This window comes from Lycium ferocissimum, chromosome 11 (genome assembly GCF_029784015.1).
Source record: "Lycium ferocissimum isolate CSIRO_LF1 chromosome 11, AGI_CSIRO_Lferr_CH_V1, whole genome shotgun sequence".
Classification (NCBI taxonomy): Eukaryota; Viridiplantae; Streptophyta; class Magnoliopsida; order Solanales; family Solanaceae; genus Lycium; species Lycium ferocissimum.
Genome location: NC_081352.1, coordinates 48,019,346 through 48,042,716, shown reverse-complemented (window position 1 = coordinate 48,042,716; position 23,371 = coordinate 48,019,346). Strand labels below are relative to the sequence as shown.

At 34.7% G+C, this 23,371-nt stretch overlaps 1 protein-coding gene and 1 pseudogene across 1 annotated transcript; both read right to left on the bottom strand.

Moving 5' to 3' along the window:
* Positions 1-2,051: 2,051 nt before the first annotated feature.
* LOC132035973 (ribonuclease 3-like protein 3) lies at positions 2,052-10,220 on the bottom strand. Its single transcript, XM_059426169.1, has 4 exons — positions 10,060-10,220; positions 7,596-7,984; positions 3,805-3,951; positions 2,052-2,450 (listed from the first exon to the last, which is right to left on the bottom strand). Exons 1-4 carry the CDS (start codon positions 10,121-10,123, stop codon positions 2,169-2,171), a joined length of 882 nt encoding a protein of 293 aa, XP_059282152.1. The 5' UTR covers positions 10,124-10,220; the 3' UTR covers positions 2,052-2,168.
* Positions 5,186-5,291, bottom strand: LOC132038775 (U6atac minor spliceosomal RNA; annotated as a pseudogene).
* Positions 10,221-23,371: the final 13,151 nt, after the last annotated feature.

Genomic DNA, 23,371 nt, shown 5'->3' with positions numbered 1-23,371 from the left:
AAGATTTGCCTTTGGCCATCTGCTCTGCCCACTGCATTTCTGCTTCCGAGCACATAGGATTTTACGGTTATGCTCAACCACTGAAGCAGCTTCCTCCATATATGACTTGAAACATCACATGCAAAGAACAAATATGAAACGCTTTCATCAGTTTATTCACACAGTGGACATTTCTGATCAGTGGTAACACCCCATTTAAGCAGTTTGTCCCTAGTATGAAGTCTATGGCGTGCAACCATTTATAACCAAAAAATCCACCTAGGAAGGCCATAGTTATTACAAGCCAGCTTCCTCCATGACCCTTTTGGAAACTGCCCTCTGAATTTGAGGTAGAAATGCTTGGTACAAAACTTCTGTATAGTCATGATCTCATCCATTGTGTATCCTGTCTGAGTGAAGTACTTAGTAGCCTGTAGAATTTTCTGAATGATACAGGATGCTTGTTTAGGGACATCTATTAGAATATTCTTATTCCTTCTTATAGTAACAATGAATCCACTTGACCCAAAGCATGTCCTTTTTGGTGCAAATATTCCAAAGCATCGATTGAGCTTTGTCCCATATAGGGATGTCCAAAATGTTAAAGCCTCCGGCAGTTTGGTGAGACAGATTTTGCCGCAAGCTAATAACGTTTTTTGGATAAAGAGATCCACCAGTCATCCAGAAACTACTACAAGTTGCTTCTATCACCATGACTACTTTCTTTGGAAGAATAAAGATTTTTGCACAAAACACTTGAATGGAAAATAAAAGAGATTTGATCATCTGAGCTCTGCCAGCATATGATTAGAATCTGGTAGTCCAAGCTTTTAATTCTGCTAATGATCTTAACCAACAGAGGTTGACATTGGACAATGGATACCTTTTTGTGCTCAAAGGAACACCCAAGTATCTAACAGGTAGACCACACATCCCACTACAATAGATAGAACTTTTAGAAAGGTTAGTATTCCAGAGGCTTTGAAAAAACACTGGAATCTTTCAAACAACAATTGCACCGAGGTGACATCTCCTCTACAAAACAGGATTAATCATCTGCAAATCCTAATTTGATAACATTCAACTTACTACACCTACGGTGAAAATTGAATTGAGGCTGCTGACTCAAGTGTTTTAGTGATCTAACAAGGTACTCCATGACCAAAACAAAAAGGATAGTGTGATAGAGGATCACTTTGTCTTAATCCTTTCTTAGCTTCAAATGGTTTGATTGGCTAGTCATAAGTTCATTTGGGACAATGGAATAGGTTACAGTTTTCACACATCATAATCCATTCATCAAAAAGCATAGGAAAATGTAATGCAATAAGAATCTGTTCAAGGAAAACCCTCTCCACAAAATCATATGTCTTTGCATATCAAGCTTGAGCATGCACCTAGAAGATATCCCCTTCATCCCATATCACTTGACGAGTTCATGGCTTAGGAGTATGTTATCAACGATGACCTCCTAAGAACAAAGGCTGTCTGGCTGGGGTATACTGGGTACTCCATCATCCCTTGCATTCTCTTAGTTAGAAACTTAGAGACTAGTTTATAGAGCATTGTACAATAAGAAATTGGCCTAAATTCTTTAATGGAGCAAGGGTGTTGTACCTTGGGAATAAGGGTGACTCTTTTGCATTTGATGGATCTTCTTTGCTTGGAACTTGTCATAATAGGTTGTTTATGCTATTTTTTAGGCTAGCTACCAAATTAGGCATAATATCGACAATTGCTTTACATAATAATTTAAGTTATATCCACCGTCAGTTTATTTTTATTTTTACATTTTGATCACCTCTATATGTTGCAGTTGTCTTATTTTCAAGATTACAAGTCTCATATTTTAAAGAGGCTTACATGTAAATACCTTTTGAGTGACCTGATAGTATAAAATAAAAACTTTTTATATTGACGATGTATATAACTTAAACTCTTGTGACAAGTCATCCTACCTAATGGTATAAAAAACTATGCATTGTCAATGTATAGTAACTCATGTTAAGATTATGCAATGAGCCCCGTAGAGAGATTTCAAAATTCTTCTGTCCTTACTGGAGAGATAGAACTAATGAAAATTGAAGCCCTGTGGATTTCTAAACCAATGAGTCTGTAAATCAACTTTGGAAATCCAAAACTGTATACTTGCAATAAGAACAAATAGTTCTCTTTCGAATGCCAGATTATTAGCTATTAGCTATCTTCATATTGCCAACACTTAACATTCTAATAACTTCATCATATGCCTTATTTGCTGCTCTGTTCAATGCAATTTCTTTCTTTACATGACACATGCCTTTTCCACTTAGTTGATTGTCAATAAAAACTTCAAAACTCCCATCATGTGACCACATATCGACTACTCGAACTTTGAGTTTATGCTTCTGGCATGTCTCATAGAGCTTCTTCACTGGATTTGTTTGAAGAATTTCTGGTGTAATTATGGGCTCTAATAGATTCTCTGCTACCTACATGTCATCCAAAATCAAAAGCAGCATGTATTAGGGGAGTGGAATGAGAAGAACACTGTCCAAGTGACATTTCGAGCTCCAATCAAGAACATAACACAGAACTGAACTTAATAAGTTACCCTTTACATGCCAGACTTCTCATCAGTGTCATCAAAAGCGAAAGAGCAAAAAAGCGAAAAGCGCACTGGGGCTTTAAGCGCAAATAAGTGGGCTTTAACGAAAAAAGGCACAAATGGAGAAAAAAATTACTATTATATATGTTTAGTCCTAGACTAATAATTTTAAGCACGAATAACAATTAAATGGATGAAGAAATTGAAAAAAGATAACAGTAAAGTGAAATAATAATTGTTTAGTGTCGCCTCTTCAAGAAACACTCATTGGCAAGGAAAGTATGGCTTAGAAACTTGATGACGACATTGAAGCGCACATTAAGCGACACGAAGCGCTCAACATGTTTTGAGCCTCGCGTCAGGGCTTAAGCACGCTTTAAGCGCGCCTTTGACAACACTGCTTCTCATTAGTCAAAGTGACACATTTTATCTTTTTTGAATATTTCTTGAGGTGAGTCAGGCCCAAGCTATATTGCGATGCATTAGGGAAGCGCAAAGGCCCAGATAGCAACCAACCCGACGGATCCCTTTTTAAAAAGTTGAGTTAATATCACGTGGGCATAACAGATATAGAAGTGACATTCTATGTCTACGTGAAGCATGTCTTTGTCCCCCTCAGTGCCACCTCCTGGTTGTATATTCCATTACATGGGACCATGTTTAGATAGAATCTCAAGTAATAAAGAGCGCCCAGTCTTTCGAATGGTTCTCTTCTCCCCATATTTTTATGTGACGTAAATGTCACTACTTCAGCATCCAACCACATAAATTCATACAAGATTCCTCATGAACTTTCACAATCACAAGGTAGCAACACAATATATAGTTTATCCATACTTGGTGGTATGACTAATTCATCAGATGACTGTCTTGAAAGGAAGAGACTTTGAGTTATAGAATTTATATACCATAAATTCACAAAGTGTGTCTGCCTTCAAGCCAAACTTGACATGGTAACCGGCCAAAAATGGAACCCCAAGCTTAACGTAGCATTTGCATAGGCTCTAAGTGCACTTCCATCTCATTCTATTTATTTGTTTCTTGTCATTCGTTCTTTATGTTTTTCCCTTTTTTTGGCACAAGGTTCAAGTAGGAGCCTTAGATCCAACTCCCATTAACCTATAAGAACTACAAGATAAATGAACTGTGATCAAAACCTTCACATACGAGGTACATGTACCGCTAATAGTTTGAACCGCTCTTAAAATTAGGAATTTGAGGGTCCAAAAAGAACATACCTCCCAGGTAGTGTCAATTGAAGAATTGCTGTCGATAAATACTGCTCCTATTGTTGATTCAACAACATCAGCAAGCACCTTCGGAGCATTTATCAATCCATGAGAATGCAATGGATATTCAGGAAGAGCATTTATAAATGATTGAATCTGTGAAAATATCACTCTTATTAAGTGGAAGAGAAGAGGGGATACATACAAAACCTGAAAATGAAGGACTAAGCTAAAGAATATTGAAAGCAGTAAATCATCTGAGCAGTTTATATCAACAAACAAGTCATCATATTTCATGCTATTCTCTTATATTTTAAAATGAGGATTCCTCTCCTTCCAGATTGTCCAACCAGATGGAGGGTCCAAACTTCTGTGAGACATTCTCCTCCCTCTGTAAAGCTTTTTCCAAAAAAAAAAAAAAGAAAATTCTGTTTTATTACATAGGGAGTAGGGGAAGGGGAACATTTGGGGGATTTTCCTTGGTGGGATTGCCAAGAGCCACAAAAACAACTTTGTGTGGGATGTTAGTTCTCCAAATATGTTTCCAAGGCCAATTATCAATCTGCTGATTAGACCACCAACAAGGTGAAAAAGTTCTTGCCATCTCAATACATCTTCACCTGCCTGTAACCTGAATTGTGCAAGTATGCTGCTACTAGATCCCTCATTCTCTTGAGGTGTCCAACCTATAGGTGTCCACATTTCGGGGAAGTGTACATCCTGTTGTTTTGTGAAGATCTCGAGTTCACCCAACCCCATAGGTATTGTTCGCAAGGTTAATTAGATATTTTCAATAAACACAGTACAAGTTGAAATAAGACTTTATCATCCCTCTTGTTCACTAACTGTTGCTTTTGCTCTCTTTTATTCCTTCTTTTCTGCCCAAGGGTTTGATTGTGGACATCGGCGGAGGAGGGTACAAATTGGTATTTGAAGTCTTTTTCTCTAAAAGGAAATGAAGAGTAGAGTACAGGTCAAATGAAAACCATTTAATGTGTAATTTAGGAGAAGCCAATCAGCACATGAATAAATACATTGATACTGCATTACTCCATTCCTATACATATTCATCAAGAAAAAGGAACCAGGCAAACTAAGGTGCAGGTCATGGATACATTTCATAAAGCAGTTCTTGGCATGCGGCTTCGCTTAGTCAGCAGCACAAAAAAAGGGCACTCTGCTGATCATGCAGTGACTTATTGTGAATCCGGTGCTATAGCTTATAGGTATGGCTCACTGAGGCACGAGCCTTCATACTCCTCTAGATTGGGCTAGTAGCAATTATTTGGTTTGATAACTGAAATCTTTTCACCTGATTGGTTTGCTTTGATTTGATTTTGTGCCCAAAAAAATCAGTTGGCAATGGCTTGGAAAACGCCATTATGGACCTAGAAAAAATTAAATACCAGGAGAAACTGTCGGTATCAGGTAAAGCCCAAAGGCTGATCCCATCCCTGTCGGGAGAGATGCCAAACATCTTTCCTTTATACGAACACCCAGAAAAAAAGAAAATTGTCAAGATCAGCCTAATAACAAAATCAAGCCCCAAAAGGATCATAGTTTTTCCCTGTCATTTTATCACAGTTTAGAGGCTGCAGATGTGTAGTACAGCGTCACCATATTCTTTCATAAAATAGTGTAATCAAATTTCTACTTCTGAAGCATGGTGAAATCATATTGTAGCTATTATATAATCTCACCTTTTCAAAAAAAGAGATTATATAGCAGCGATACACTATAGCCCTGTGATTAATCCTTGTTTAGCTACTTCATATTGTACAGTAAGTTCAATGTTCTATTCCTCTTTCTTCTGAGGATAAGTTGAAGCAATTTTACCAACTAAAGTCATGGAAGCAAAAGACAGCGTCCACAAAAGTTTGGATAGTTTCTCTATACGAAAATGTATAAAGACAAAACACAAGCTCTTCAGCTTACGCCCTGGTGCATTTTTCTCAGTATAGACCCAAGCAGTTTTGGCACTAGGGATGCTTGATGCATTTATGCAGTCAAGAGATAAAGCTAATATCTAAGCCCAGAAATAACTTGTTTACATTTTTGAATTTCTGAAAAAATAATTCAGCAGAAAACATAATGCCTCTATAACAACAGCAACTACATACCCAGTATAATCCCATAAGTGGGGTCTGGGGAGGATAGAGTGTACGCAGACCTTACCCCTACTTCATGGAGGTAGAGAGGCTGTTTCAGATACTTATGTCAAAACCTACAAAGTGATATAGCAGGATAAATATCTTGCGTGAAAAGAAGGCAACAACCACTATTTTGGATATTTTAAACGGAAAAGGGCCAAATATACCCCTGTACTATTGGAAAAGGGCTACATATACCCCTCGTTATACTTTGGGTCCAAATATACCCCTGCCGTTATACTTTGGGCTCAAATATACCCCTGTCGTTATGCAGTGGCACAAATATACCCCTCATTTTAGCGAAGAGACACGTGTCATCATCTTATTAGTCTATTTTAAATTATTCCCTAATTAATTAAAATTAATTCATAATCCGATATCCAATTAAGAAAACCCATACCCATACCCGGAAAATTAGAGGCAAGCATGGAACAGCTTCTTCAATGGCTGCTTCTTCAATCCAGCCACTTCTTTTAGGCGCAGAGGAGAAGAAACAAGACGAAGATGAAGACCAAGATTGCGACAATAGTGAAGAATCTACAGAGGAGATCCAAAAACCTGTTACATCCTCTCTAGTTATAAGCTGCTTACCCCATCAGCTTAAGCTTGGGATTTCAGTTGATGTCATCAAGTATGATAGCTTATGCTAAAGAGTAAAGGGTTAATCAAATCTCCAGAAAAAAAAAATGATGACAGTTTCTGGTGTGATAATGAACCATTTTATGTCAGATTCATATCTTATGGTTGTGCAGATTGTAACCACTGATTTCTTGGTATATGGAATCGTTATGTTCGGGTGAATTTAAAACACAAAGGCAATAATACGAGGAATTATTTAAGTGCGTTAAAAAGTCAATGTAAATTGGTTGTATCCATCAGATTCTCTAGACTCAACTGCACACAAATTGGTATCCTTAGGAACACAATGGTGTCTCTCCGTCTTTCTGAGGGTTGTGCAGACTGAAATTGCATATGTGCAGAAGCAGCCGTTGAAGAAGCTTTTCAAGCTTGCTCCAAATATCGGGTTAGGAGTTAAATTTTAATTAATTAGGGATTAGTTTAAAATAGACTAATAAGATGATGATACGTGTCCCTCCGTTAAAATGAGGCGTATATTTGTGCCACTGCATAACTACAGGGGTATATTTGAGCCCAAAATATAACGGCAGGGGTATATTTGAACTTAAAATATAACAAGGGGTATATGCAGCCCTTTTCCAATAGTACAGGGGTATATTTGGCCCTTTTCCGTATTTTAAAAGCATTCAGCAGAAAGCAAAACGGCTCTATAGCAAAACAGTTGTGATTCAGAGATTTATTTCAAACCTACAAAAATGATAAGTTGGATGAGATCTTGAAGGGAAAACAAGGAGGAAATATCTTAAAATTCTTATAAACACTTGGAAAAACTGAGTTAATTTCATATGCAGGTGTATCTATACGAACATACTTCATTAATCCACTGGCACAGAAATAAAGAAGGAAACAGCTAAACGCCAATGCGCTATCTTAATTAGTAACCAAATGCTAAAACATCACAATCGTGCTCGACATCCCATATATCAGATGCGATTATTGCCGAGCAAGTAACCAAAAAAAAAGTAAAAAATTAAGACAAAGCAAATGCCCTTAATTAGTAAGCTTACTTACTCGTCGCGTAAGGATAGGCCTTCCATGCTGTAAATACTTGTGGAAGTCATGCTTAACAGCAACACGTGCAAGCTTCTCTGTGTCAACATTTGCAGCACGTAGAGGTGACAATAACCCAGGTGGAAGATTGGGATACTTGGAAAACTGTTGTTTTGTGATCATAAGGTTAAGAACCGAGTCACCCACATACTCGAGCCGCTCATAAGATATACAATCCTTGTCATACGACGGATGTGTAAAAGCTTGCCGCAATAAATTCCGATCTTTAAAGTGGTACCCGATGATTTTCTGTACTTCTTCAACATTTGGTGATGTGTCATCTTGCAATGACCTTTGTGTTGCATCCTCATTTGCCAGGATACCTGGTAGCAAGCTATTCAAAACAGCTCCTATCAAAATAGTAGCTTGAGTCAAACAAGAGCTATGACTATAGCCAATGTTAAATCCTCTATCATGTCTATAGGCTATAGCATTAAGTCCAGTAGAACAATTTAACTAGCATAAAAATAAAATCAACTGGAACGAAAAAAAATCCAAAGCAGGACGATTGTTGTTTGGTACTCCCTCCATCCCAATAAATGTGACACACTTTCCTTTTCAGTCTTTCCCGAAAAGAATGTCACCAATCTATAATTAGAAACAACTTAACTTCAAAATTCCCCTTTTACCCTTAATGAAATGATTATTGCCACACAAATGTCTAAGGTTTGTTTTAGACCACAAAGTGCAAAAGGCTTCCTTTCTATTTTAAACTCTGTGCCTAGTCAAACGGTGCCACATGAATTGGAATGGAGGGAGTATGTCTTTATTCCCACATTCCACTGCCTAAAAAGCCCCAATCTGTTTAAGCCTATCTGGATGGGCAGGTGAGACAGTGTTTCCAAGAGCTGTAGGATAGGAGTGTTTGTAAAAGAAAAGTTCACAGAAATTAGAAGAAAAGTTCACAGAAGTTACTTAAATCTTGAGTTTGGTTAATAGATGCTTTTTTTGGCTCATGCATATAACTATATCAGTTTTTGTCAATTTTAAATAAAATGCACTTAACTGCAGAGAGTTGAGTTGATTATTACAAATGTTTATGTTCAGCAGGATAAGGTAAAGACAGTTGACACTTGACAGTCACTTACTGTTATAAAACCTCCTCAAAATTTTGCTGCAATAGCACAGCGACAACACCTACACCTCAATCCAACCTAGTTGATGCAATAATTGTTGCATTCCAACAAGATGAGATATCAGATTTTAAGAGAATGCCGTACCCAGAGGCGATTTTAGGTGCTAAATTTGGGGAACATGAACACATGGTCTCTCCGTAAAACTAGATAATTTATGTGTATATTTTCTGAAATTAGTATAATACTATATGCTGGAACCCATGCTATAGAAAGGCTAAATGGTGCACTTGGTTGAAGGTTGAATTATTTACCAAGAGGACTAGGGATCAATTCCCACTTAATACAATTTTTTCCTTTCTCTATTTATTTATTTATTTTTATTTTTTTTGTGTGTGTGTGTGTGAACCCATGTTCCAGAAATCCTAGATTAGCCTATATTTCATTGTTTTTTCCCATGTATATGCATTCCTACTTTTTCCACTTCAACTAACTTGTGTGTTAAAGAATCATTCTGATACTACTAGTACAACAGTAGCACCTGATTAGAATCCAAACCATTTTTTAGAGAGTTTGGGCCTTATGAGACTCCCAAACTACTAGCAATTGCCCGTTCAAAATAACAGTACCAATAAAGGATAACGGTAACATTTTCTATCTTTAACTTTTTAGATCTATATCATTTTACTCATTCTACTCTACTTATTTTCTTGTTCTACTGTGCTTTTTACTTTGAAGAAGTTGGAACTTTGCAAACCGTTGTAACATGTACTATACGACATACCACGTAACACATTGCCCTAGGTTATGATGAGATCACCTAGGGCACAATAAAAGGATATCTACATAGTTCCTTCACATTATGTATAATCACTATTGGCCTCTAGTACAAAACCAATCTATCAATATAGTTATTGTTCCTTGACAATTCACAATACAGATTGCAGCTACAACACTCATTTAGAGCACATCTGACCAAGCCATAGTGGGCAGGCTTACTTGGCAACTGTGCTTGTGGCTCAATCCAGGTGCGCCTAAGCAGACCTCAACACCACCATCATCCAAAAAAAGAATCAATATATAAATTGGTCATCTTGCAAAGTTACATTTCAGCACTGGAAATAATTGCATTTAATACCAAATTCTAATTTTCAATTTACTTTTCATCTTAATCCCAAAATCCTTAGACACCCATCAATCAATCAAGAAACAGACAACCTGCCCACTTATGAGAAAGCTTCAATTTTTAAGCTCAGATATACATTTTTTAAGACAGAAAAAATTTCCCTAAGCAAATACTCTAAAAGGTATACAGATGAAATAGATAAGAAAGAGAGATTGGAGTTGCTGACCATATTTGTGGAGGTTTAGAGGGGAGACCCAATTCAAGAAAGGGCGTAACCAAGACCCCACCATTTGTATCTACTAATTCCTTCTTCTCACCATTGCTTCCCGTAGTGGTATGGCAGCAATGTTCAAGCTTGAGCCTTCGAATTTTCTTTTGTAAAATTTAACATTGTGAAAAGAGAAAAACAATTGTTTACAACTTACTTTTATTTTTTATTTTTTTATTATAAGGAAAGCAACACCAAATACCCGTAAAATATAAAATATTTATCGGCCTCATGCCCCCTCCTAAAGTAATTTCGCTTCTATCATAGCCAGCCGAAAATATTTACTTGACATACCCCTCGCCCAAACCCATTCTTCTGTGATACCATCACAATATATTTATATATCCGTGCATGATATTACGCGTATCAAAGATCAAATAGAAAGACCGAAACAAATTCTTTATGATACCATCTCGCAGATATTTATATACCTGTGATGATGCGCGTACCATGGTTCCGAGACTAATTGTCTCCATTAAAGGACACATATATGTGTTAAGCCCTTAGGATATATATATAAGATACTAGTATGATAGAGGTTTTTTCAAGATAATACATCACGATAGGTTTTTTGAATAAATCCATGATCATCCATAATACTATTTCAGTATATTTATATACTCATTATATTTATATACTATGATGGTATCATGAAGGACTAAAACAATGTCCCACGATACCATTTCAACAGATTTATATACCATGTTAGTATCATAATTTGGGGGCATCTCTCGGTAAATAGTTTTGATTTTTCCCGGGGTTACAAAAGTAATGGTGGGTATGGATAATTATTTTGGTTTGAAAGGGCACGCGCGTTCTTTCCTTCTTTTTTTTTTTTGTGTTCCCACCCGGTGTCCGGTATTCCCGTTGGAGCCTGACTAAAATTCAAACCTGAGACATCTGGTTAAGGGAGGAGCAGCCCATCCGCTACACCACATTCTTTGGTGATTTTTTTTTCTTCAAGAATTCTTTTAGGTGACAGCTTTTTTGGGTGATAATTTGGTATTTGAGGCAACTTACACTCACCTCAACTAATTTTGTGGAGTACTTGCTACTTTAACATTGGACTTTTGCATATCCGTTTATTTTGGATGAGTACTTTTGTATCATGATTTTCATCGTTACTTGTCAACTTGCGCCAGCTAAATTAATTCTACGTGTACTTACTGCCCTCTACCAATATAGGTACCGAGTAGCTTTATCCATCAAGGTTTGGACAAATATGAAAAAAATTACTTATAGTCTATTTGTGTTAGCTAATTATAAACAACCCATATGCTTTAAGTGCTGAAAATTAATTTTAAGAGTTTAAACTGATTTCATAGTTGAGTAGTTATTTGTTTGGTTAAAAAAGGATTGATAAGCTATGCTTTTACTAAAATGAATAAAATGCCCTTAAAACTTTTATAAAATATTACAAATCATTTTTCTACGGGAGGAACAATATATACAAGCGAAGGGCAAGTTAGGTTTTTCATTTTGGGATAAGAGATTAGAAAAAATATTAAGGATAAAATAGTAAAAATTTGTCAAACTGAAAGTGCTTATACGCTAAAAAGTCATAAGTTGGAGATGACCAACTTTTGACTTTTCGCTTTTTTTTTTTTTTTAATACTTATGAACACTTTTGATGTTACCCAATGCGTATATAAGTCAAAAAATGTTTATAAGCCAACTTTACAAGCTTAGCGAAACACCTTCTTAATATTTTTAAAATTTTAAACTTGAGACATCATAATTCTCAACCTACATTGATCACAAGATCATATCCCTGGGTACAATTTATCCTTTTTTATTTCTTTTCTTTTCTTTTCTTGTTTTCTTTAAAAGTTTTGCTTAGAACATTAACTTTTTGGACAAGAATGGTTCCGTGACTAATGCAAAGTTCTAGATGACAAACACTTGTTTGAATGAACTTCTAAATAATTTATGTGATTCTTGTTACAATTAGACATTTTTCCCAAGTTCAGTACTGAAAACAGCCATCTTTTTTAGTGGGATTGAAACTTGGGATCTATGTGGTATAGGGAAAAGTTGCAATTATCAATTAAGTTATGACTCGAGTGAGTCTGATCCAATCTTTTAGACTCTAATAATTTTTCCCTCTGCTACTTTCTTTTAGTACCAAAATTCAAGTACTTCTGTGATATGCCAGCTCCCCCATTTCTCTCTTTATTTTTATTGTATATATATATGTAGTAATAATCGTAAATTTAGATAACCTCAGTTTTCATTATTTGAAGGCTGCGTTGTTTGAATTAACTCGTTGGTTATTAATATTGCTTGCTAAATTGATTATACTTTCTTAATATGTAGTCTGACAGAAGAATCAAGTCTGAACACTCTCTCTTTCAGTTCTGTGCATTTAATATTGATGATTCTCAAACATATATTAATTGTGGATATAACATACATATACAACTACATTTGAAACCTCAACTGAAATATATTAATTATGTCACCCCTCTTTATATCGTTTCTTTTGATATAGGCCTGTATGTCCCAATATGTTTACTTACTGCAGATACTATTTTTATGAATGGAGGTTCTAAGAGGACTTTTGATCCCACCTAAAAACAGGTGTGTGTTTGATTGTATTCTTGATGATATTAAGTGTGCAGCTTCGATTAATGTTATCTTGAGCTAAGAATGAATCTGTTATTCCTTATTTACTCCATAGTTTTCTAATTGTGATGGATATCGTAGAGGGAATGATGGTTTAATTTTCTCATCTCAGCTCATAGGCGGTCTTTTATTGTACAGTATGTTTTTCTAGATCTTCATTTTTGAAATGAGTATTTGTGTCACAAGAAAAGACCATTATAGGTGACGTGTCATAATTGATGAACTCTTCGGTACTCTAGTTTAAATGAAATGGCGTATATCAGTTTGGAAAACAATAAATGGGCCTTTATTTCAAAACTGCCATAGACATACGGAATCAAAACATTGACTCAAATTAGAGAAAAATATAAAAGCACACATTCCATATAGATCAACAAATTAGAACCAAAACAGAGAGGCACCTCATTCTCATCCTCTGCGATCTGATTTTCTTGTTCCTTTGCTGAAGAAGTAACCTCTGCAAATTTATGAGTGGGATCTCTATGATGTCAGGGGAAGTAGAAACTCTCAAAGCATTTGGCTCATTGTCCACATTATTAAGGTTAGCTGGTTCAGAACCATAAATATCATTTTGATTCATCTTCCTAGGAGTGACTAACATCTTGATGATCTCTCTTCATCCAGCCAGCTCTTAATGGAATGGAACAATCTGAGAAAAGAAAATACAACTGGTTCGCTAGGGAACTCTAGCAACAATTGTATTTGCTTACCTCAGATTATTTGATTCCATTAAGAGCGGGTTGTCACCCCTGAAAAGATGGATCAAAATGATATTTATGGTTCTGAACCTGCTGGCCCCAATAACGTGAGCAATGAGCCAAATGGTTAGAGAGCTTCTACTTCCCCTGTGACATCATCTAGACTCCGACTTAGAAACCTGCAGAGGTTACTTCGGAACAACATGCTATAGGAGCCAATGTTGTAGTGGCTAAAGATGGTAGTGAAAAATAAAAGACTCTACATATAAATTGGGCTCATCCAGTTATAAACTGGGAACAGAAACTCAATAAAGAAAAACCAACGTATAAGAAGAGATATGAGAAAGAAAAATGACTTAGAAGAATCCTATCTACAAGTCTCCATATTACCTTGTATATAAAGGCATTTCTCCCTCCAACGGCTAGTTAAGGTTAGTAACAGCTAGTAGTTTTCAAAAAGAAAAAGCTAGTTTGACCATTAAATGTAAGACGAAGTAATCATCATATAATACTAAAGTTCCCCCATAAAAAAAAAAATCAATTATGATAATACCCTTGAAAAGCCAAATGACCAAATTATCCCTTATCTATATGTAAAAATTACCTTTTCTAAAAAATAACATTAAACTCCATTAAATGACTTCCTAATACTTATACATCTTCTGCTAATTATTCTCCGTCATTTCATTTCTCCATAAGCATCCCACGTTCCATTTAAAGTGTTAACATATTTTTTTGTAATTACTCATTATTAAGCTTTTAAAGTGTAACTGATGTGCTTGGTTAATATATTGAATGCTATTTGGTTCTTTTAATTGTTAAAAGAAAACAAAATCACAAAGAAGTTTTCTGATGATTTATACATAATGAATTAATGACATACTAATTTCCTAAGGGCTTTTCACCTCCCGCACTCAATAACTTTTGTTTCCTTTGTCTTAATGAATTACTCATGTGCAACATTGATTTAAATAATCCATTAAGATATGGGCATCAGTTTCCAAATTAAATTGATAAAGAATTATTTTATCTCAACCTGTAAGTTCTGCTCAATAATCATAGTATATATTATTATTTTGTTTTATATTAAAAGTGGAAAGCCTCTAAGTTAAAAGTTGAATTGCTAAAATGCTCATCAAAAGTTGATGGACTTTTATATCCTTTTTGCTATTTAATCAAACACTACTCTTATAAATAGTTCTTTTGGATAAAAAAGTAAACTTGCATTATAATAAATAAATAAATAAATAAAAAGTTAAATTAGAGCAATAATGTTTTCAGCATTTTAAGTTACCTACTTTTATTGTGCTCTTTAAACTACACTAATTGTAAAAACTCATATTTATGTGTTAGGTTAGAGAGGTCTAAAAGTCATCTTCTTTATTGACCACTTGATCTGTAACGTTTTTTCACGGGAAAAAACAAATCGATCTGTAACTTTTTGTTCCCTTTGGCAACGTAGTGCAGAGCTCCCTTTCTAATGTTATATATTCTCCATTCTCCTTTCTCACGTATGTCTCCATCCATTTTCTTTATGAGTTTATTATGCTCAATAATTTATTCATTTGAATTATTCAATCACGATTTTTGTTGAACTTGGGATTTTTTTTTAGCAGGTTTGAGCAGTGATACTAAAATTTCGTAGTTGATGAGTGAAGACTCAGAATAATCTTTTCTATGTGGTATCAGTTTTCAGTTCATAAAATTATTGTCTCTAACATGCTATGAGGTATTTTTATGTAAGTTGATATGTTCTTAATCAATTACCGTTTGATTTGTAAACAAAAATCGTTTTGTAGAAATTGAGATGGTACAAATAATTGGATTCTCTAATAAATAGAAGTCTTTCACAGAAGAACAAGAATAAAGACCTCTAGCTTTCTCACTGCATCTATGGCAATTAGTGGACAATCTTGCGAGACAATGAATTCAAATCACAGCCACAAAAGGGGAAAAAGAGGGATGAAAGAAGAGATACAACGTGTCTTAGTAGTTGATGACTCGTTGTAAGTTCGTTATTCTTTTGATATGCGATGAAAACAATTATTCAGGGAATTCATGAAATGGATACGTAACATGACTTATTAATTACTTGAACTTTGGGTTGGACACGATGTGATTAAAAGTAGGTATAATTTGATTTTTTATTTACATACATAATTGTTACTAATCTTTATCGAGTAAATACTTTTATTAGATACATGTTAATCATAGATGTTCGAGCATGTATTTGTCTTTAAATTAAAGCACTACATCACTAAAGTAACATCAACTTTATAATTTTCGATTTGATATTACTTGTTATTACTTTTTTGTATGTTTAGATTTCGTTTTATAGTTCGATAAAGTATTAAAATATGTACCGTTAAATTTATTGTATTGCAATAAACGTGCAACTCACGTTCCCGATAACTAGTTACTAAATAAGAACCAGATGTAAAATATAATATTTTAAAAAAAAATGTTTTATAAACTAATGAAGGACTTTCCTGTTTGAGATAATATTAATTTACTAACATGTCTATGGCGGTTCTGGAATAAAGCTGCATTTTGTTAGAGTACTGTTTTTGGATCGACTATTTTCTCAAGATTACTAAGTTAAGTTTGTAATAGGTTCGTGCCTTCGTGGCATTCCTAAGGCCTGTTTGAATTTTGAGAGCATGACTCAGGATTCAACCTGCAGATACAGCTTTAAAACCTAGCCAAATTCAAGGAGGTGAGACATATTCACATCCTGTGGGAGCTATAATAGCTCTAGTATTTGCTAGCACAATCATCCGGAATGTCAATAATGGTGCATTTAGAAAAAATAGGAGAGTTGCCTTCCATCTTTGCAATTGAACAAGAATGAAGAGAACAAACAAATCTACCACTTTATTGAATTAGTTTGTACTACTTTGGAAGTTCCATAAAATCATGTGATCAAGTCTTCAGTGCACTGCTTATGCGAATGCCATCATCTTTGAAATGTCAAAACTTTCTCAACAATCTTTTTCTTTAGGAAAGCAAATGAAGACTGCCTGCTAGAGACTAATTTAAAGTTGAAATAGAAAATCAAAATTGTTTAGGATTTAAAATTTATTACGTAATTTTTTAAAATAAAAGTCTAAATAAATTTTTGTAGTCAAATTCGTATGGAAATAGGTTTTCTAGCTTCTATTCAAACTGACAATTCAATCACAGAGGGTGACTTTACTCTGTAAGATATATTAACGTATCCCTCTGAAATTTTAAGTATCTCTCAAATCTTTCTTTCCTAATGACATTAAAGAACCGCCTTTTTTTTTTTTCCCAATAACTCATCAAAGATGGAATTGCCAAGCTATCAAATATGAAGATTGAAGAGTATGAAGAGAACTAGACTTCTCGCATAACAGGCATAAGGAACGAGCATATGAAGAGGTAATTCTGTATTTTTCAGACGTGTGACTGAATTGATCTGCAATGCGGGACAACAATAAACACTGCTCGTCACAGCAGCAGACAACAAAGAAAAAAAATGTATTTTGTCATAAGGAAATGTTCCATATCTAACTCACAAAGAAGGTTACTTTGTCCTAAATGTTACAAATCAAGACATCTTTCTATGCTTTCTTACACTATTCAAGCAAGTACTATACAAGTCACACTGCACAAGTAGTAAGTACACTGATCCAATGCTTAAACAACATGGTCTCGGTTCCGTTCGGTAGCAAGGATCTGATGAGATATTAATTGCGCGGAAGTAAGATCTTGGCTTACCACCTTCCAGACACAAGATTATCACCTCATTTTTTAGAAAGATCCAACATCCCAATCTTCTGTCGACGAAGAGAGGGTCAGGTGCAACCACTACTGATCTCATACTTGGTCTTATTAGGGGATTTTTCTGGGTGCAAGCTTTGGCGAGCTGTGCCATCTGTAATTGGTGAAGACATGAACTTTTGTAAGACGCTGAAAAAAAGAGAAAAAAAACTATTGCAGCTACCAATGCAAGTTTCAATTAAAATTTTATACCTTCCGGACTGAATCGGGGATAGTCGTCTCCAAGTCTTGGGGCAACCAGCTTTTGAAGGTCTTCATCAGGGTCGGGTGATTAAGTACTTCTTCAAACTATGATCATCAGAAGGCAAAATATGTATCAGTATATTACCAAAAAATAGCATCCGTGTTACATAATTATGAATTACAGGGGTTTTAAATTGCCTGTCAAATTGGAGACTTTAAAAGGAATGAATAGCAAAGATATAATCCCTTTAAAAAAAAAAATGATTCTGCTAAAAATGATAAAGGGTCCATGCAATCCGTTCCATTGGGAAAAAAAAAAAAGGGAAAAAAAATTTACCAAAACAACAAGACCCTTTGATTCAGTAACAGAACCATTTGGTTTTACTATCGCTTCCTTGGCTGAAATTGTTCATATAGGACAACACCAAAGCGTAGACATCAACTTTAGGGAGAGAGTATACCAAAAAGCAATGTGCAATTCTTTACATGAGGCCTCAAAAAAATTTAATTAGAAAACAACAATTTAAGCTTGGCTTAAGTCATGGAAAACCCCCAAACGTGTAAAACTATTTTGACCCCCAAAGAGCCCCATACCAACCCCCCCGAAACTTTTTCTATGCCACTTGGGGACATCGCTCCATTGGACCGGCGGCCAAAAATGGGAGAGGGAACCCCTTAAAATTGGGTTTTAAGGGGCCCAAAGACAAGGGGGGTAGAGGCGGACTTTCTCCCGGAGGGCATTTTCAAAAAACCCCTCAAAAAAAAGCATAAAAAAAGGTATAATAAAATTGAATTAAATGCAAAAAAAAGCAAAAATAAAAAATGATAATTAAAGACGAAAAGCAAATCAAAACGAAAGCTCCCATATGGAAACAGCACAAAAAATTATTCCGGGTAATGCCACTACTAATAAGGGAAAAATAACGGCCCTTTTCTACCCTCCCTAATCCGTCCAGGACACCCGATTTTGTCCCCCCCTTTCCCAAAAAAATTTATTTGCAAACATTTCGATACTTTACCACAACTATTTGCTTTTTAATTTGGGTCGTTCCCCTGTCGTATAATCATACCTATTTTTTTATTATTATTTTATTTTCTATTATTAATATTATTATCATCATTATTATCATTATTATTTTTTTTTATTAATATTATATTTATTATTATTTTATTATTATTATTATTATTATTTTATTATTATAAAATTTAAATTTTTAATTATTAATGTTGTTATAATCGCCGTCTTAATATTATTACTATTGTTATTATTATTATTATTATTATTATTATTATTATTATTATTATTATTATTATTATTATTATTATTATTATTATTGCTATTATTTTTTCATCATACTGCGAGCAATTAATATTATAATCGTATACGCTTTTAACATTTTTTCTTTTGCCGTCTTATGTAAAACGCATCGCATTTTATTTTATACAATTGGACAATAGCATTTACTTACTTTCAAACCTCATTTATTACTTACTTATATTTTATTGAATTACACCTTATTAATTCTAATGGCTCAATTATTATTAATATCACATATACATATATGTTCCTTATTTACCACTATGTTAATTCAGCCAAAAGAAAATTGAGGCCCAATCTGTGTAAAATCAGCCCATATTTATTCATTTCAGCCGAGCCCAACTTCAATATACCCGTTCGGCCCACTTTACTTTCTTCAACAAAAAAAAAAGAAGGCAAACCTAATTTCCTAATAGCCGACCCAAGCTCCTCTCTCTCTTCCATTTTCATACCGGTGTCAGCCACGGCACAGCCCAAACCCAGGATTTGCCTATGCCATTTTTGCGTAAAACTTGTATCCACGCCTGCTCGTCCACATGTTTTGTTGGAGACCTTCCCATTATCGCCTCAAAACAAGCTACAATCTTCAAAGACCGAAATGGTCGAACCGTTTTCGGGTAAGATCCGAGTCGAATCATGTGAAATCTGGTCATCAATAGTCAGACTTTACAGTTCTTTGACTCGTTTTCAAACCCTAGCTGATGAAATCCCGCCCAATTTTAAACCCCAAAACCCTAGAACTTTCCTATAAAATATTTGCTTTTCTGTCATTGGAAGGGGGGTTCTTTTTTTTTTTTCGGCGGTCAGCTAAAAACGCCCTTAAATTGCTGTTAATACCTTTTCAGTATTTTTCCCCTTTTTTCTATACCTTCATTTTAATTTTGGATCTCAACCGAGACATTAAATTCGAGTGCGTCGAAGTTTAGCGTTGTCGTCGTTCGAGCATAGATCGAAGACCCCCGCACTCAGTTCACTGCACCTGAGAAAGGTCAGTATGATCTCCTCTCATTTTAGTTCATTGTGATTTCGATACATATTTAGGTTCTGCGTTTATGTGTGTGCAATATTTTCAGTCTCGAGTTGGGGTTGTGGTTAGAATTCGTTGTTTAATGTCATAAAATAGACAGTTATGTTCGACGTCGTAAAATAAGAAGTTACGTTCGTCTTTGATAACAGTCGGCGCGTATTAATATACTCAGTGTTTGATTCGAAAATGTTGGTTTAGAGGTCACTGTTTCGCTGTTTGGGAAAAGCATGAGTAATTCCTTCTCTTTTCTAGTCGTTTCTTATGTTTTTGTTTATTTGCTAAGCGTTTAGTTGTTTTAATTTCTGTTCAGAATGTTTATGTACATTAAGCGCTAGTTTAATCATATTTAGTTGCTGCTTGCTAGTTTTTTTTTTTTTTTAATCCTGTTTAGCTATGTCTAGTCTGGTTATATTATTTGGTTAAGTAATTTGGTCCATATTATATTGTTGTATCATGCTAAGATGTCATTAGTTCAGTTATTAGGACATGTTTAGTTATTACTTTCCTGTTTTAAACTAGTTTACACCCTTACTATGATTGTAAGCCTAGTTGCATGGTATATTAGTATGTCAAATGGCTATCGTGTACATTTAAAAGCATGTCTAATGAGACTAAATGTTCAGCTAGAAAAGATATGATGAATTGCGAGGTGTATTTTTTGAACATCCAATACTGATTAAACGAAGTTTTTGTTTGGTAAAATGATAAAGATTTGTTGATGATATTGACTTTGTTTTATCTAGATAGTTAGGGGGCAAGTGTATTAAGTCATTCATGAGCCTATTTATGCCACTTTAAAGGTTAAATACCTACTGCTTTCATCATTCTGAAAAAGTGAGTCTCTAAAACATATAGTCGTTTAATACGACAGCATCCCTGTTAAGATAGCCCGCCTTTTCTTAGTTTGATCATTGAAATTTAGCATAAGAATTTGATTGTCATATGTTTAATCTATGCTAAAAGTTATAAATGAATTTATGTCCATATTAGAATGATAGTTTAAGACCTCCCCCCACTCAATATCATGTGTTGTTTCAACTTGATCTCTCATCTGATGAGTCCTATGTTAGCTTTCAGTCGCTAAGATCTATAAAAAAAAAAGTATTGTATGGTTGCCTGAGGTTTGAGAGCAATATTTAGACATGTATGTATGGTTATATAACTGGTTTAATAATAGGAAACTGAGTGCATTTGTTGTAATCCTCCCGGCCTCTAGTTATGGATGCTTATTTCTTGTTGTAGGTGTGTGTGTGTTCTTCTTTTTTTTTTTCTGTGAGAATCAAGGCCGTTTTCGTTGTTTCTTTCTTTGGTTTCCAGTCCCTTATTTACATCAACGTGTGTCAAAATTGAATGAGAAGGTAGGTCCTGTCCATGTTCAAGTGTAAAATGCTTTCTAAAATGAGTAGCGATCAGATTAGTCGAATCACCTTATGTAAGCAGCTTGGGTATGTGTGTGTTAAAAACTTGAGTCATTGCGGTCCCATTTACGTTGAACCTGCGGCTGTCCTTTGCTGTTGCTAGTGGCTGCAATGTTGCTGTTGCAGCTGCTCGGGATTGATTGGTTGCTAGGCATAAATGCCTGTCTTATATCGTTACATTGTTATGTCTGTTATGGTCATCTGACTAGTTACCATGAAGGAATAATAATCCTAGTTATCTCATCAATTTGTCTATTGAGTAAGATCTTGAAAGACTGTTTGGAAAGTAAAACATGTCCTGTTTTCTAATTCATGGGTTGCAATTGGTTCTCACTTGATCCAATCGGTGTTTGAAGAGCTCAATTTGATCTATTTCCAAATATCAGAATCTGTCCCAAGTGTCCAAGCTAGTGATTTTCTATCTTGTTTCTTTCTGTTGGGTTTCCAATCCCTTGTTTAAATTAGGACAAATATGCATATAATATATACAATCTACTAATCTGTTTCGAGTTTATATTTTGCGTGTATAATTTTATTTATTGATTACATACTAATCCTTTTTCTTTTATTTTATGCATGACCTTCGCATACGAGTCCGAGGGATTCGTTCGCATTCCGCCCTCGATGTTGGGCTGAAAGCCCAACATAATCATTCTCGAGTCATCTCCCTATCAGGCCCAGTCCGCAGCAAAACAAAATTGAAAATTAGTTGGGCCAAGGCCCAACAGCAGTAAAACGGATCCGCAGCAATATATTGGGCCGAGGCCCAACAGTAGTTCCATTGCAGCAGCTCTTGTTAAATGGGCTGAGCCCATTTATATTTTCTATTCCTCATTTATTGTGTATTTTTATGACTAACATCTTATCTTGTTTATTTTTTCTTTAACTTAGACGAGTTTTAGCAAATTAGTGGGTTTAGCTTTAGTATAATGGGTAGTAGATTTAAGAGAGATATTAACACTAATTTTTCAAGGCAAGTGATAGCATCTAATATTTATTTACTTAGGACGATTAATTTATGAATAGCGCAACTATGTATTTGGAGTTAATAGAATCACATTCTATTCTTAATATCTTAAGATTTCAAAACGCCACTAACACATAAATATAAGTTCAAGAACTTTTATAAATAATTTCTTCAAGATTTAGTAAACTGTATGTATTTTAGCCGCACACGACTAAATAATTTAGAGGAAGAAAACTCATTATTCTTTTGCATCTCATTTAATAAGTCTAGATTTTTTACATCACTATATTCATATAATATAATTTTATTTCAAATTTTAAAATTCGCTAAGCTTTCTTTTGAAAGGTTTCTATGCAAGCCATGGTATTTTGTAAACTTTAGTTCAAATGGCATTATTATTCAAAACTTTAGCAATATTTATAAGTTTTATTTTAAATGATATTTGAAATTTCCTTCTATGCACGATAATTTTATTCGGTATAAGCTTTACTTTAAATAGCATTTTTAAAAGCCTTAGCAATATTCATGAAATATTACAGCATCATTATATTCTTTCTTTCTTAATAATCTTTACAAGTCTTATTAGCCTTTAAAGTTTCTTTTCATAAATTATTATTTTTCTTTAAGTTTTATTTTAGCTAATATTATTTTCCTTTGAACTTTGGTAATATTTGTAAGCCATTTTCTTAAAATTTAAATATTATATTTAGTCTTAATTAATTAACCTAAGTTTGGTAAACCGTAATTAATGGATCCTGTAGGATGCCTAACCCTTCCCTTGTGATAATTAGAACCCTTACCTGAATTGAAATTAAGCGACTATTAACTTATATAATTAGGTTTTACCTTTGTTAATAAAATAGGTGTCCTAATTCACCATTAAATTAATTAGGTGACTCCTTAAAACAAAATAATTTAGGAATCTCCAAAATGTTATACTCATAATTAACCCGTTTAAATGGGGTATAACACTCCAAACCCTCCTATCTAAGGTCATATCCTCGGTAAGCCGTAACTGCGCCATGTCCTGTCTAATCACCTCTCCCTAATACTTTTTCGGCCTACCCCTACCTCTTCTAAAACCATCCATGGCCAATTAAATAGAAACATAATTTCACTACTTCTCTTTTGTCCCATCTTCTTTTCCACCCACCGTCGTCGACTACCTTCACCACTTTTGTGTCAACCTCACGCGCACAACAATCGTTTATCACCAAACCGGGCCGGTTT